Source organism: Pleurodeles waltl, chromosome 5 (assembly GCF_031143425.1).
Source record: "Pleurodeles waltl isolate 20211129_DDA chromosome 5, aPleWal1.hap1.20221129, whole genome shotgun sequence".
NCBI classification, from domain to species: domain Eukaryota; kingdom Metazoa; phylum Chordata; class Amphibia; order Caudata; family Salamandridae; genus Pleurodeles; species Pleurodeles waltl.
In genome coordinates this window covers 430737193-430754582 of record NC_090444.1, presented here as the reverse complement: position 1 = coordinate 430754582, position 17390 = coordinate 430737193, and the positions used below count along the sequence as shown (strand labels likewise).

The 17390-nt window shown below is 46.4% G+C and overlaps 1 protein-coding gene across 1 annotated transcript in view; it reads left to right on the top strand.

Moving 5' to 3' along the window:
• CCT4 (chaperonin containing TCP1 subunit 4) overlaps positions 1-17390 on the top strand; it is a 284229-nt gene that overhangs the window by 234641 nt on the left and 32198 nt on the right. Inside the window, exon 13 of the mRNA XM_069234201.1 lies at positions 1723-1836. Coding sequence (XP_069090302.1) covers positions 1723-1836 — 114 coding nt within the window. The remainder of the gene's footprint in view (positions 1-1722; positions 1837-17390) is intronic.

The following is a 17390-nucleotide window of genomic DNA, read 5'->3' as shown; positions in this document are numbered from 1 at the left end:
GCAGCCCCCAGGACCTGAAGGACCGGACTTTCACTGGAGGAGTGACCCCCAGGAGTCCCTCTCCCTTGATCAAGTGGAGGTTTCCCCGAGGAACCCCCCCCTTGCCTGCCTGCAGCGCTGAAGAGATCCCTAGATCTCCCATTGACTTCCATTACAAACCCGACGCTTGTTTCTACACTGCACCCGGCCGCCCCCGCGCTGCTGAGGGTGAAATTTCTGTGTGGGCTTGTGTCCCCCCCGGTGCCCTACAAAACCCCCCTGGTCTGCCCTCCGAAGACGCGGGTACTTACCTGCAAGCAGACCGGAACCGGGGCACCCCCTTCTCTCCATTCTAGCCTATGTGTTTTGGGCACCACTTTGAACTCTGCACCTGACCGGCCCTGAGCTGCTGGTGTGGTGACTTTGGGGTTGCTCTGAACCCCCAACGGTGGGCTACCTTGGACCAAGAACTAAGCCCTGTAAGTGTCTTACTTACCTGGTTAACCTAACAAATACTTACCTCCCCTAGGAACTGTGAAAATTGCACTAAGTGTCCACTTTTAAAACAGCTATTTGTGAATAACTTGAAAAGTATACATGCAATTTTGATGATTTGAAGTTCCTAAAGTACTTACCTGCAATACCTTTCGAATGAGATATTACATGTAGAATTTGAACCTGTGGTTCTTAAAATAAACTAAGAAAAGATATTTTTCTATATAAAAACCTATTGGCTGGATTTGTCTCTGAGTGTGTGTACCTCATTTATTGTCTATGTGTATGTACAACAAATGCTTAACACTACTCCTTGGATAAGCCTACTGCTCGACCACACTACCACAAAATAGAGCATTAGTATTATCTCTTTTTGCCACTATCTTACCTCTAAGGGGAACCCTTGGACTCTGTGCATACTATTCCTTACTTTGAAATAGTGCATACAGAGCCAACTTCCTACAAGCACTGAATACAGTGTCCAGGCGTTCTTTACTTTAGGAAAGGAAAAGGGATAATGAAAGAAAACTAAAAGGTGCTCTCCCCTTATGGGTCTCAGATATTAACCCATCGTCCCAAACCTCCAGTGGTTTTACAGCATTTTAACAGGAGGTTTCTGATAACATTCTTGCTATTTTTTTCATCAGGGCATATCCAAAATGCTCTTCATGGGGGGCAAGAGACACATGTACAGGCACTATGGGCCCATCTATGGATCAACTATAAGTGTCATACTTGTACCAAAGCTGAAATAAAATGTTCTCCCATAAAATGGAAGACATGAAAAAATGGTATTGCCCCAAAGGTTATCCAAAAAACTAACACCTAAACAGATAAGATGCCACCCATTAGAAAGTACATTGGGCTCCTGTTGGCAATGCCCTAGTGAGCCAGTGTTTGATTATAGACACAGTACACAAGTTCAGTAACTTAAATGATCGTGAAAGCACCCACTTGGTAGCCAACAAAGGTGGGTAAAACTTGTAGTGATCCTTCATTCTTGGAAGTTACAGGGTTTTATAGTTTAAAGGGTACATTATCCAAAAACCATTGTCACCACGAATAACATTGAATTTTAAACCATTGTGGATAAGAATTCATACCAGAGAGCTAGTGTGAAAAGATAATTAACTTATCCATCTAAAAACCTACTGTTGTTAACCCCTGCTTCTAGTATGAATGTATGGGCACAAGTTTGGATTGCATTGAAGAGATTTCAAATGTATTTGATTTTTTTTTTTTTTTTAGGGTGGAATTTCTAATATCCTGGAGGAGTTAGTTGTTCAGCCTTTATTGGTGTCAATCAGTTCTTTAACACTTGCTACTGAAACTGTTCGCAGTATTCTGAAGATCGATGATGTGGTGAGTTATACATTTTCTGGAGTTAATGCCATTTTGAACTTTATTTTGCAATGAATTTAAAGCATTTTCAGATGACTTCATGTAATCCCACATTGATGGCTGAATCACCATGTCCTTATGTTATTGCCTTTGTTTCAAACCTTTTTGACTGAACATAGATGTCTCAGGGAATTATTATATTGTTGTATGATTAAGTGTTCCATCATTTTTTTTAGGTTTCGCCTAGACAGCACATGCACTGTCTCTAAGACTTTGTTTTCGATCAGTGGGCTTCAATACTGCCCATTGCTTACCGTTGGTTGACTTCATTGTCAATCTCATTTGCTTGCTCCTTATTTGTCTGCTTCTGTCGGTTCCTTCTTCACGTTTGTCCCTCTCCTCAAGCATATTCACATTAATTGTGTTCTTCCACTTCTCATTTCTTTATATCCTACTTTTTTTATTATGAAGTTAAGCACTTTACCAGAGTGCTCTTTGTCAACTGGCTCCCTTTTTCTCATCCCACTCTGAGGTGTCTGGTTTCCCCCTCCCTCACTTTTTCGGCTTTCCCTCACTAATACATTTGTTGGCTTGTCCACCCTGTTCACCCCCCCCCTTCCCGCGTCAGCTTGCCTGCCCCCACCATCCTCCCTTGTAAGCTTGCCTTCCCCTTCCCTCCCGTGTCAACTTGCCTCCCTCCCTCGTCGGCTTGCCCGCCCCCACCCTCCCTCTCGTCGGCTTGCCCGCCCCTCCCACTCATCAGCGCTCTCTCTCTCTCTCTCTCTTTCATATATATATATGTTCGATGGCATGTGTAGCTGCAGATACACATGCTGTGCACATCCCGCCATCTGGTGTTGGGCTTGGAGTGTTACACGTTGTTTTTCTTTGAAGAAGTCTTTTCGAATCACGAGACCGAGGGACTCCTCCCATTTCGACTCCATTGCGCATGGGCGTCGACTCCATCTTAGATTGTTTTTTTCCGCCATCAGGTTCGGACGTGTTTCGGGTCGGAAAGTTAGTTAGAATCTCGGAAAAATTGTCGTTATTGTTTGCGTTCGGTATCGGGTTAGTTACAACAGATCGACACCGAATTAAGAAGAGCTCCGGTGGCCCTTTGTTTTTTTTTTTTTTTTGATCCCCGTCGGGGCCTGGTCGGCCCGGCCACGTGTCTCTTCAAGGCTGATGGAACGGACCCCATTCCGCTTCTGTCCAAAATGCCATAACAAGTATCCATATACAGATCAACACCTGGTCTGTAACTTGTGTTTGTCAGCAGAACACAAGGAGGATACTTGTGAGGCCTGTCGAGCGTTTCAGTCCAGGAAGACACTCAGTGACCGAAGAGCAAGAAGACTGCAAATGGCGCCGACGGGACAAGGGCGTTTCGAGGAGGAGGAAGAAACATTCTCCATCCAGGATTCGGACTCGGAGGAGGTCGATCCCGAAGAAACGCCGAATTCGTGAGTAAGACGTCAAAACAAAGAACTCACGAAAAGACTGCCAAAGCCCAGGGGACGCCACCGCCAACAGGCCATGGCTTAACCCGAAAAGTAGGTGACAGTCCATCGGCACCGAAAAAGGGCGAGCTGGTGTCGAAGTCATCCGACTCCGGTCGAGATACCGGCACACAGCAATCTCGGGCCCGAGAGAGTGGCTCCGAAAAGATTCGGCATCGAGACAGCGGCACCGAAATTGGTCGGCACCGAGAGGGCACTACGCCGAAAAGCAAAAAGATTTTGTCGGAGCCGAAAAAAGCAGCAGAAAAGGTTTCGGTGCCGAAACATCCGGCCTCCGAACCGAAAATGAGTTCCTATTCAGAGGAACAAGGACTGTCCTCACAAATGAAGACACACAGATTTGAACAAGAATTAGATACAATAGAGCCAGATCACATGCAAAGGCGGCTCTTTATTCAAAAAGATACAGGGAAGATCAGCACTCTTCCTCCAATCAGAATGAAACGAAAACTTGCCTTCCAAGACAAGGACAAGGACAAACAGCCACAAGCAAAAGTGGCTAAACAAGTAACACCACCACCATCCCCACATCACTCTCCACAACTATCACCGGTAGCCACTCCACCAATGATGCAATCCCCAACACATACGGGGATGAGTCAAGATGACCCTGACGCATGGGACCTTTACGACGCACCAGTGTCAAATAATATTCCTCAATGCTATCCAGCGAGACCCTCGCCACCAGAGGATAGTACAGGCTACGTTCAAGTGGTATCAAGGGCAGCAGCATTTCACAATGTCAGCCTTCACTCAGAACCCATTGAAGACGACTTCCTTTTTAATGCACTGTCGTCTACGCACAGCAAATATCAAAGTCTGCCAATGTTGCCCGGAATGCTAAAACACTCCAAACAAGTGTTTGAGGAGCCTGTCAAAGGGAGAGCCATTACTCCAAGAGTAGATAAAAAATATAAACCGCCACCAACAGACCCAGTGTACATCACACAACAGCTATCACCAGACTCTGTTGTAGTTGGAGCAGCGCGCAAAAGAGCCAACTCTCATACTTCAGGAGACGCGCCACCTCCAGATAAAGAGAGTAGAAAATTCGACGCAGCAGGCAAAAGGGTGGCGGCACAGGCAGCAAACCAGTGGCGTATTGCAAATTCGCAAGCTTTGCTAGCCAGATATGAAAGGGCCCATTGGGACGAGATGCAACACCTCACAAACAAAGCCCACTTACCAGAGCCAGTATCAGCGGGGAGGTTTTCGGGGACAATATAGAGGAAGACAGTTTCAAAGAAACAGAGGAAAGTTCCAAAGTCCCAAAACTCCTCAAAACAAACATTGACTTCAAGGTCACAAATCCCCAACACAGAACACCTGTGGGGGGGAGACTAACCAAGTTTTAAACACATTGGGAGGAAATAACAACAGACACTTGGGTCTTAGCAATTATCCAGCATGGTTATTGCATAGAATTTCTCAAATTCCCTCCAAACGTCCCACAGAAAACACACAATATGTCAAAACAACATATAGATCTTCTAGGACTAGAAGTTCAGGCATTGCTAAAAAAAAGAAACAATAGAATTAGTACCAAAAGAACAATTAAACACAGGAGTTTACTCACTGTACTTCCTGATACCCAAAAAAGACGAGCCTGAGACCGATACTAGATCTCGGAACATTAAATACCTACATCAAATCAGACCACTTTCACATGGTTACTCTACAAGACGTAATCCCACTGCTCAAACAACAAGACTACATGACAACACTAGACCTAAAGGATGCATATTTCCATATACCAATACATCCTTCACACAGAAAGTACCTAAGGTTTGTATTCCAAGGGATACATTACCAATTCAAAGTGTTGCCATTCGGAATAACAACTGCGCCAAGAGTTTTTACAAAATGCCTAGCAGTAGTAGCTGCACATATCAGAAGGCAGCAAATACATGTGTTCCCATACCTAGACGATTGGTTAATCAAAACCAATATGCTAAAACGGTGTTCAAAACACACAAAATATGTCATAGAAATCCTACACAAACTAGGTTTCTCAATCAACTACGCAAAGTCACACCTGCAGCTGTGCCAAACACAGCAATACTTGGGAGCAACAATCAACACAGCAAAAGGGATTGCTACTCCAAGTCCACAAAGAGTACAAACATTTCACAATGTAATACAGGCCTTGTATCCAAAACAAAGAGTAAAAGTCAAAATAATATTGAAACTACTAGGCATGATGTCCTCATGCATAGCCATTGTCCCAAATGCAAGGTTACACATGCGGCCCTTACAACAGTGCCTAGCATCACAATGGTCACAAGCACAGGGTCAGCTTCTAGATCTGTTGTTGATAAACCGCCAAACATACATCTCGCTTCAATGGTGGAACAGTATAAATTTAAACCAAGGGCGGCCTTTCCAAGACTCAGTGCCACAATACGTGATAACAACAGATGCTTCCATGACAGGGTGGGGAGCACACCTCAATCAACACAGCATCCAAGGACAATGGAACATACAGCAAAAACAGTTACACATAAATCACCTAGAATTGTTAGCGGTATTTCTAGCGCTGAAAGCATTTCAACCCATGATAACCCACAAATACATTCTTGTCAAAACAGACAACATGACAACAATGTATTACCTAAACAAACAAGGAGGGACACACTCAACACAGTTGTGTCTCCTAACACAGAAAATATGGCATTGGGCGATTCACAACCACATTCGCCTAATAGCACAATTTATTCCAGGAATTCAAAATCAGTTAGCAGACAATCTCTCACGGGATCACCAACAGATCCACGAATGGGAGATTCACCCCCAAATACTGAACACTTACTTCCAAATTTGGGGACCACCACAAATAGATCTCTTTGCAACAAAGGAAAACTAAAAATGCCAAAACTGCGCATCCAGGTACCCACAACATCAGTCTCAGGGCAATGCGCTATGGATGAACTGGTCAGGGATATTTGCGTACGCTTTTCCCCCTCTCCCACTCCTTCCATATCTAGTAAACAAGTTGAGTCAAAACAAACTCAAACTCATACTAATAGCACCAACATGGGCAAGGCAACCTTGGTACACAACACTACTAGACCTGTCAGTAGTACCTCATGTCAAACTACCACACAGCCAGTACCAGAGTCTGCTGATGTTACCAGGGATGTTAAAACACGCAAAACAAGTGTTTCAAGACCCCGTCAAATGCAGAGCCATTACACCTAGGGTCGAAAAAAAGTACAAGCCTCCCCCTACAGACCCTGTGTACATCACGCAACAACTAACACCTGACTCAGTGGTAGTAGGCGCAGCACACAAAAGGGCAAACTCAGACTTTTGGGGATGCACCACCACCCGACAAAGAAAGTCGAAAGTTTGATGCAGCGGGGAAAAGAGTTGCAGCACAGTCAGCCAATCAATAGCGCATTGCCAATTCACAGGCTTTACTGGAAGATATGACAGGGCTCATTGGGATGAAATGCAGCATTTTATTGAACATCTTCCCAAGGAGTTTCAAAAGCGTGCACAGCAAGTGGTGGAGGAGGGCCAAAGAATCTCCAACAACCAGATATGATCGGCAGTGGACGCAGCGGACACAGCCGCCAGGACTGTGAATACAGCGGTCACTATTCGGAAACACGCATGGCTCCGCACCTCCGGATTTAAGCCAGAGATCCAACAAGCTGTGCTTAATATGCCTTTTAATGGACACAGCTATAGAGAAGCTAAAGAAGGACACTAACACGGCCAAAGCCATGGGCGCACTCTACTCCCCACAAAGCAGAGGCACCTTTAGAAAGCCACACTTTAGAGGGGTGTTTTGAGCCCAAAGCACAGAACCCTCAACCTCACAAGCCAGACCCACATACCAGGGCCAGTACCAAAGAGGCGGCTTTCGGGGACAATATAGAGGTGGACAGTTCCCTAAAACCAGAGGGAAATTCCAAAGCCCAAAGGCCCCACAAACTAAACAGTGACTTCAGTGTCACAAATCCCCAACACAACACCAGTGGGGGGGGGAGACTCGCAGATTATTACAAAAATTGGGAAGAAATAACTACAGACTCGTGGGTCCTAGCCATTGTCCAACATGGTTATTGCATAGAATTCCTACAATTACCACCAAATGTGCCTCCAAGAACACACAACATGTCCAGACAGCACTTAGATCCATTACAACTAGAAGTCCAAGCGTTGTTACAAAAAGAGGCAATAGAACTCGTACCCAACCATCAGAAAGGAACAGGTGTTTATTCCCTGTATTTTCTAATACCCAAAAAGGACAAAACTCTGAGACCCATCTTAGATCTTAGAACACTAAATCTTTACATCAAATCAGATCACTTTCACATGGTAACACTTCAAGACGTGATCCCCTTGCTCAAACAACAAAACTACATGTCAACATTAGATCTAAAAGATGCGTACTTCCATATACCCATACATCCTTCACACAGGAAATAATTGAGGTTTGTAATCCAAGGAGTACATTACCAATTCAAAGTGTTACCATTCGGGATAACAACAGCACCAAGGGTATTCACAAATGCCTTGCAGTAGTAGCGGCACATATCAAAAGACAGCACATACATGTATTCCCGTATCTAGACGATTGGTTAATAAAAACCAACACTCTGAACCAGTGTCTTCAACAAACAAAATACGTCATAGAAACCCTTCACAAATTAGGGTTCTCAATAAACTACCTAAAGTCACACTTACAACCGTGTCAAATACAACAATACTTAGGAGCGACAATCAACACAAAAAAGGGATTGCCACTCCAGGTCCACAAAGGGTAAAAGCATTCCAAAATGTAATACAAGGCATGCACCCAAACCAACAATATTAAGTAAAATTAGTGATGAAACTTCTAGGCATGATATCTTCATGCATAGCCATTGTCCTAAACTCAAGATTACACATGCGGCCCTTACAACAGTGTCTAGCGACACAATGGACACAAGCACGGGGTCAACTTCAGGATCTAGTGTTGATAGACCGCCATACACACACCTCGCTTCAATGGTGGAATCCTATAAATTTAAACCAAGGGCGGCCCTTCCAAGACCCAGTACCTCAATACGTGATCACAACAGATGCTTCCATGGTAGGGTGGGGAGCACACCTCAACCAACACAGCATCCAAGGACAATGGGACACTCAGCAAAAACAACTTCATATAAATCGGCTAGAACTACCGGCAGTGTTTCTAGCATTAAAAGCATTTCAACCACTAATAGCCCACAAACACATTCTTGTCAAAACAGACAACATGACAACAATGTATTACCTAAACAAACAGGGAAGCACACACTCAACACAGTTGTGTCTCTTAGCACAGAAGATTTGGCATTGGGCGATTCACAATCACATTCGCCTAATAGCGCAATACATACCAGGAATTCAAAACCAGTTAGCCGACAATCTCAGTCGAGATCACCAACCGATCCACGAATGGGAAATTCATCCCCAGATACTACAAACCTACTTCCAAAACTGGGGAACACTGCAAATAGACCTATTCGCAACAAAAGAAAACGCAAAATGCCAAAACTTCGCATCCAGGTACGCACAGCCTCATTCCAAGGGCAATGCATTATGGATGAGTTGGTCAGGGATATTTGCTTACGCTTTTCCCCCTCTCCCACTCCTTCCGTATCTAGTAAACAAATTGAGTCAAAACAAACTCAAACTAATACTAATAGCACCAACTTGGGCACGACAACCTTGGTACACAACACTACTAGACCTGTCAGTAGTGCCTCATATCAAACTACCAAACAGACCAGATCTGTTAACACAAACAACAGATCAGACATCCGAATCCAGCATCGCTCAAGCTCGCACTCTGGCTCCTGAAGTCTTAGAATTCGGACATCTAGACCTTACACAAGAATGTATGGAGGTCATCAAACAGGCTAGAAAACCTACTACAAGACATTGCTGCGCAATTAAATGGAAACAATTTGTTTATTACTGTCATAATAATCAAATTCAACCATTACACGCGTCCGCAAAAAACAATGTAAGCTACTTACTACACTTACAAAAGTTAGCTTTTTCATCCATAAAAATACATCTCACAGCAATTTCTGCCTATCTGCAAATTACACATTCAACTTCACTATTTAAAATCCCTGTCATAAAAGCATTTATGGAGGGTCTAAAAAGGATCATTCCACCAAGAACACCACCAGTTCCTTAGTGGAACCTCAATATTGTATTAACACGACTCATGGGTCCACCATTTGAACCCATGCACTCTTGTGAGATTCAATACTTAACCTGGAAAGTAGCCTTCCTAATAGCTATCACATCTCTCAGACGAGTAAGTGAAATACAAGCCTTTACCATACAGGAACCCTTTGTACAAATACACAAACACAAAGTGGTTCTACGCACAAATCCCAAATTTTTGCCAAAAGTTATATCACCGTTCCACTTAAATCAAACGGTGGAACTCCCAGTATTCTTTCCAGAACCAGACTCTGTAGCTGAAAGAGCATTACATACATTAGACATAAAAAGAGCACTAATGTATTACATTGATGGAACCAAACAAATTCACAAAACAAAACAATTGTTTGTAGCTTTCCAAAAACATCATGCAGGGAATCCAATATCCAAACAAGGCATTGCCAGATGGATAGTTAAATGTATTCAAACCTGTTATGTTAAAGCAAAGAGACAACTGCCTATTACACCAAAGGCACACTCCACTAGGAAGAAAGGTGCCACCATGGCCTTTCTAGGAAATATACCAATGACAGAAATCTGTAAGGCAGCCACATGGTCTATGCCTCATACATTCACTAAGCATTACTGTGTGGATGTGTTAACACAACAAGCCACAGTAGGACAGGCAGTATTGCGAACATTATTTCAAACAACTTCAACTCCCACAGGCTAGACCACCGCTTTTGGGGAGATAACTGCTTACTAGTCTATGCACAGCATGTGTATCTGCAGCTACGCATGCCATCGAACGGAAAATGTCACTTACCCAGTGTACATCTGTTTGTGGCATGAGACGCTGCAGATTCACATGCGCCCTCCCACCTCCCCGGGAGCCTGTAGCCGTTATAAGTTGATAAAAATAAACTTGTACATTTGTGAACTTGTAAATATAACACTTCTAATCACATTATGTACATAAATACTTACTCCATTGCATGGGCACTATTACTATATACTCAACTCCTACCTCACCCTCTGCGGGGAAAACAATTTAAGATGGAGTTGACGCCCATGCGCAATGGAGCCGAAAGGGGAGGAGTCCCTCGATCTCGTGACTTTTGTTCTTCTTCGAAGAAGTCTTTTCGAGTCACGAGACCGAGGGACTCCTCCCTTTCGGCTCCATTGCGCATGGGCGTCGACTCCATCTTAGATTGTTTTCTTTCCGCCATCGGGTTCGGACGTGTTCCTCTTCGCTCCGTATTTCGAATCGGGAAAGTTAGCTAGTTATCGGAAAATTTGACGGTATTGTTCGTGCTCGGTATAGGTTTAGTGTTAGCACATCGACACCGAAAAAAAGAAGCGCTCCGGCGGCCCTTCGGGGCTTCCACTCTTCAGCGGGGCCTGGTCGGCCCGACCGCATCCATCTCCAAACCTCATGGACCGGACCCACTCCATTTCTGCCCGAATTGCCACGCATAGTATCCTTATACAGACCAACACTTGGTCTGTAATCTGTGTCTATCACCGGAACACAGGGAGGATACGTGCGAGGCTTGTCGGGCATTTCAATCGAAGAAGACCCTACGCGATCGAAGAGCTAGAAGACTCCAGATGGCGTCGACACCGGCCGAACAGATCGATGTCGAGGAAGAGGAGAGATTCTCCATTCGAGATTCGGACTCGGACGAGTCCGAAAGTGAGCAGCCGAAGGTGCAGCAACAAACTGTGAGTAATTCAGCCCCGACAAAGACTCACTCGAAAATTATAAAGGCCAAGGGGATGCCACCGCCAACAGGCCATGGCTTAACCTGAAAACACAGTGACCAAACATCGGCACTGAAAAAGGCCTCGCAGCAGCTTAAGACATCCGACTCCGGTCGAGATACCTGCTCCGAACCATCTCGGCACCAAGAGTTCGACACCCCCAAAGTCAAAAAGGTTTCCTCGGAGCCGAAAAAGACCGTACCGAAACCTTCGGTGTCGAAACATGCAGCCTCGGAGCCGAAAACAGGCTCCTATACAGAAGAGCACAGCCTTTCCAGCCAAATGCAAGGGCAAAGATTTGAGCAGGAACTAGGCATGGGAGAGCCAGACCATACCCAAAGGAGGCTGCACATACAGAAAGAGACGGGGAAAATGAAAACTCTTCCTCCAATAAAAATAAAGTGAAAGCTAGCATTCCAGGAGTCGGAAATGCAGCCAAGGGCAAAGGTGGCAAGAGACAAGACACCACTAAGGGTTTCGCCACAGCCTTCACCATTGCATTCACCACACCTGTCCCCGGTAGCAACACCCCCAATGCAGTCGCCAGCACACACAGGGATGACACAAGATGACCCGGATGCATGGGACTTAAATGATGCACCGGTCTCAGACAATAGTCCCGATTGCTACCCGGCAAGGCCGTCACCACCAGAGGACAGCACTGCATATATGCAGGTGGTATCAAGGGCAGCTACTTTCCATAATGTAGCAATGCATGCGGAGCCCATAGAAGACGACTTTTTATTTAACACCTTGGCATCCACTCACAGCTCTTACCAAAGTTTGCCAATGCTCCCAGGCATGTTAAAACACGCCAAACAGGTGTTCCAGGACCCAGTAAAAGGCAGAGCCATCACGCCTAGGGTGGAGAAGAAATATAAACGTCCCCCAACCGACCCTGTGTTTATAACACAGCAACTAACACCAGATTCAGTGGTAGTGGGAGCAGCCAGAAAGAGGGCAAACTCCCAATCCTCAGGAGACGCACCACCGCCCAACAAGGAAAGTCGGAAATTTGATGCAGCAGGAAAAAGGCTGGCAGCACAGGCAGCCAATCCATGGCCGATTGCCAATTCTCAGGCTCTACTGGCTCGCTACGTCAGGGCACACTGGGACGAGATGCAACATATAATTCAGCACTTGCCCAAGGAGTACTGTAAGGAAATGCCTCCTTGGCATGGTTGCCCCCTGACTTTTTGCCTTTGCTGATGCTATGTTTACAATTGAAAGTGTGCTGAGGCCTGCTAACCAGGCCCCAGCACCAGTGTTCTTTCCCTAACCTGTACTTTTGTATCCACAATTGGCAGACCCTGGCATCCAGATAAGTCCCTTGTAACTGGTACTTCTAGTACCAAGGGCCCTGATGCCAAGGAAGGTCTCTAAGGGCTGCAGCATGTCTTATGCCACCCTGGAGACCTCTCACTCAGCACAGACACACTGCTTGCCAGCTTGTGTGTGCTAGTGAGGACAAAACGAGTAAGTCGACATGGCACTCCCCTCAGGGTGCCATGCCAGCCTCTCACTGCCTATGCAGTATAGGTAAGCCACCCCTCTAGCAGGCCTTACAGCCCTAAGGCAGGGTGCACTATACCACAGGTGAGGGTACCAGTGCATGAGCATGGTACCCCTACAGTGTCTAAACAAAACCTTAGACATTGTAAGTGCAGGGTAGCCATAAGAGTATATGGTCTGGGAGTCTGTCAAACACGAACTCCACAGCACCATAATGGCTACACTGAAAACTGGGAAGTTTGGTATCAAACTTCTCAGCACAATAAATGCACACTGATGCCAGTGTACATTTTATTGTAAAATACACCCCAGAGGGCACCTTAGAGGTGCCCCCTGAAACTTAACCGACTATCTGTGTAGGCTGACTAGTTTTAGCAGCCTGCCACAAACCGAGACATGTTGCTGGCCCCATGGGGAGAGTGCCTTTGTCACTCTGAGGCCAGTAACAAAGCCTGCACTGGGTGGAGATGCTAACACCTCCCCCAGGCAGGAATTGTCACACCTGGCGGTGAGCCTCAAAGGCTCACCTCCTTTGTGCCAACCCAGCAGGACACTCCAGCTAGTGGAGTTGCCCGCCCCCTCCGGCCAGGCCCCACTTTTGGCGGCAAGGCCGGAGAAAATAATGAGAAAAACAAGGAGGAGTCACTGGCCAGTCAGGACAGCCCCTAAGGTGTCCTGAGCTGAAGTGACTCTAACTTTTAGAAATCCTCCATCTTGCAGATGGAGGATTCCCCCAATAGGGTTAGGATTGTGACCCCCTCCCCTTGGGAGGAGGCACAAAGAGGGTGTACCCACCCTCAGGGCTAGTAGCCATTGGCTACTAACCCCCCAGACCTAAACACGCCCTTAAATTTAGTATTTAAGGGCTACCCTGAACCCTAGAAAATTAGATTCCTGCAACTACAAGAAGAGGGACTGCCTAGCTGAAAACCCCTGCAGAGGAAGACCAGAAGACGACAACTGCCTTGGCTCCAGAAACTCACCGGCCTGTCTCCTGCCTTCCAAAGATCCTGCTCCAGCGACGCCTTCCAAAGGGACCAGCGACCTCGACATCCTCTGAGGACTGCCCCTGCTTCGAAAAGACAAGAAACTCCCGAGGACAGCGGACCTGCTCCAAGAAAAGCTGCAACTTTGGTTCCAGCAGCTTTTAAAGAACCCTGCAAGCTCCCCGCAAGAAGCGTGAGACTTGCAACACTGCACCCGGCGACCCCGACTCGGCTGGTGGCGATCCAACACCTCAGGAGGGACCCCAGGACTACTCTGATACTGTGAGTACCAAAACCTGTCCCCCCTGAGCCCCCACAGTGCCGCCTGCAGAGGGAATCCCGAGGCTTCCCCTGACCGCGACTCTTTGAACCTAAAGTCCCGACGCCTGGGAGAGACCCTGCACCCGCAGCCCCCAGGACCTGAAGGACCGGACTTTCACTGGAGAAGTGGCCCCCAGGAGTCCCTCTCCCTTACCCAAGTGGAGGTTTCCCCGAGGAATCCCCCCCTTGCCTGCCTGCAGCGCTGAAGAGATCCCGAGATCTCTCATAGACTAACATTACGAACCCGACGCCTGTTCCTACACTGCACCCGGCCGCCCCCGCGCTGCTGAGGGTGAAATTTCTGTGTGGACTTGTGTCCCCCCCGGTGCCCTACAAAACCCCCCTGGTCTGCCCTCCGAAGACGCGGGTACTTACCTGTAAGCAGACCGGAACCGGGGCACCCCCTTCTCTCCATTCTAGCCTATGTGTTTTGGGCACCACTTTGAACTCTGCACCTGACCGGCCCTGAGCTGCTGGTGTGGTGACTTTGGGGTTGCTCTGAACCCCCAACGGTGGGCTACCTTGGACCAAGAACTAAGCCCTGTAAGTGCCTTACTTACCTGGTTAACCTAACAAATACTTACCTCCCCTAGGAATTGTGAAAATTGCACTAAGTGTCCACTTTTAAAACAGCTATTTGCCAATAACTTGAAAAGTATACATGCAATTTTGATGATTTGAAGTTCCTAAAGTACTTACCTGCAATACCTTTCGAATGAGATATTACATGTAGAATTTGAACCTGTGGTTCTTAAAATAAACTAAGAAAAGATATTTTTCTATATAAAAACCTATTGGCTGGATTTGTCTCTGAGTGTGTGTACCTCATTTATTGTCTATGTGTATGTACAACAAATGCTTAACACTACTCCTTGGATAAGCCTACTGCTCGACCACACTACCACAAAATAGAGCATTAGTATTATCTATTTTTACCACTATTTTACCTCTAAGGGGAACCCTTGGACTCTGTGCATGCTATTCCTTACTTTGAAATAGCACATACAGAGCCAACTTCCTACAAGTACCAAAAACGTGCCCGACAGGTTGTTGAGGAAGGACAAACTATTTCAAACAACCAAATAAGGTCTGCGATGGACTCGGCAGACACAGCAGCAAGGACAGTGAACACTCGGTAACCATTCGTAGGCACGCATGGTTACGGAACTCCGGTTTTAAACCAGAAATCCAGCAAGCTGTGCTAAATATGCCATTCAACCAAGAACAATTGTTTGGGCCGGAGGTGGATACGGCAATCGAAAAGCTCAAGAAGGACACGGCCAAAGCCATGGGCGCGCTCTACTCACCGCAGAACAGAGGCACTTTTAGAAAGCCGCAATTTAGAGGGGGGTTTCGTTCCCAAACCACAGAGCCTTCCACCGCACAAGTCAGACCCACATATCAGGGCCAGAACCAAAGAGGAGGATTTCGAGGAACATACAGGGGTGGACAATTCCCAAAGGCAAGAGGGAAATTCCAGAGCCCAAAAACCCCTCAAACCAAACAGTGACTTCAATGTCACAAACCCCCACCCCTCAACACCAGTGGGTGGGGAGACTTACCGCATACTACCACAACTGGGAAAACATAACTACGGACGCATGGGTCCTAGCCATTATCCAACATGGTTATTGCATAGAATTCCTACAATTGCCACCAGATGTGCCCCCAAGAGCACACAATATGTCCAAACAACACTTAGACCTGTTACAACTAGAAGTCCAAACATTGTTACAAAAACAAGCAATATAATTAGTACCCAACCATCAAAAAGGAACAGGTGTCTACTCCCTGTATTTCCTAATTCCAAAGAAGGACAAAACGCTGAGACCCATATTAGACCTCAGAACACTGAATCTTTACATCAAATCAGATCACTTTCACATGGTAACACTTCAAGACGTGATTCCATTGCTCAAAAAACAGGACTACATGTCAACATTAGATCTCAAGGATGCATATTTCCATAAACCCATACATCCTTCCCACAGGAAATACTTGAGGTTTGTAATCCAAGGCGTGCATTACCAATTCAAGGTGTTACCATTCGGGATAACAACAGCCCCAAGGGTATTCACAAAATGCCTTGCAGTAGTAGCCGCTCACATCAGGAGACAGCACATGCACGTATTCCCTTACTTGGACGATTGGTTAATGTAGGAAGTTGGCTCTGTATGTGCTATTTCAAAGTAAGGAATAGCATGCACAGAGTCCAAGGGTTCCCCTTAGAGGTAAAATAGTGGTAAAAATAGATAATACTAATGCTCTATTTTGTGGTAGTGTGGTCGTGCAGTAGGCTTATCCAAGGAGTAGTGTTAAGCATTTGTTGTACATACACATAGACAATAAATGAGGTACACACACTCAGAGACAAATCCAGCCAATAGGTTTTGTTATAGAAAAATATATTTTCTTAGTTTATTTTAAGAACCACAGGTTCAAATTTAACATGTAATATCTTGTTTGAAAGGTATTGCAGGTAAGTACATTAGGAACTTTGAATCATTTCAATTGCATGTATACTTTTCAAGTTATTGACAAATAGCTTCTTTAAAAGTGGACACAGTGCAATTTTCACAGTTCCTGGGGGGAGGTAAGTTTTTGTTAGTTTTACCAGGTAAGTAAGGCACTTACAGGGTTCAGTTCTTGGTCCAAGGTAGCCCACCGTTGGGGGTTCAGAGCAACCCCAAAGTCACCACACCAGCAGCTCAGGGCCGGTCAGGTGCAGAGTTCAAAGTGGTGCCCAAAACGCATAGGCTAGAAGGGGGTGCCCCGGTTCCGGTCTGCTTGCAGGTAAGTACCCGCGTCTTCGGAGGGCAGACCAGGGGGGTTTTGTAGGGCACCGGGGGGGACACAAGCCCACACAGAAATTTCACCCTCAGCAGCGCGTGGGTGGCCGGGTGCAGTGTAGAAACCAGCGTCGGGTTTGCAATGTTAGTCAACGAGAGATCAAGGGATCTCTTCAGCGCTGCAGGCAGGCAAGGGGGGGCTTCCTCGGGGAAACCTCCACTTGGGCAAGGGAGAGGGACTCCTGGGGGTCACTTCTGCAGTGAAAGTCCGGTCCTTCAGGTCCTGGGGGCTGCGGGTGCAGGGTCTTTTCCAGGCGTCGGGACTTAGGTTTCAGAGAGTCGCGGTCAGGGGAAGCCTCGGGATTCCCTCTGCAGGCGGCGCTGTGGGGGCTCAGGGGGGACAGGTTTTGGTACTCACAGTCGTAGAGTAGTCCGGTGGTCCTCCCTGAGGTGTTGGTTCTCCACCAGCCGAGTCGGGGTCGCCGGGTGCAGTGTTGCAAGTCTCACGCTTCTTGCGGGGAGTTGCAGGG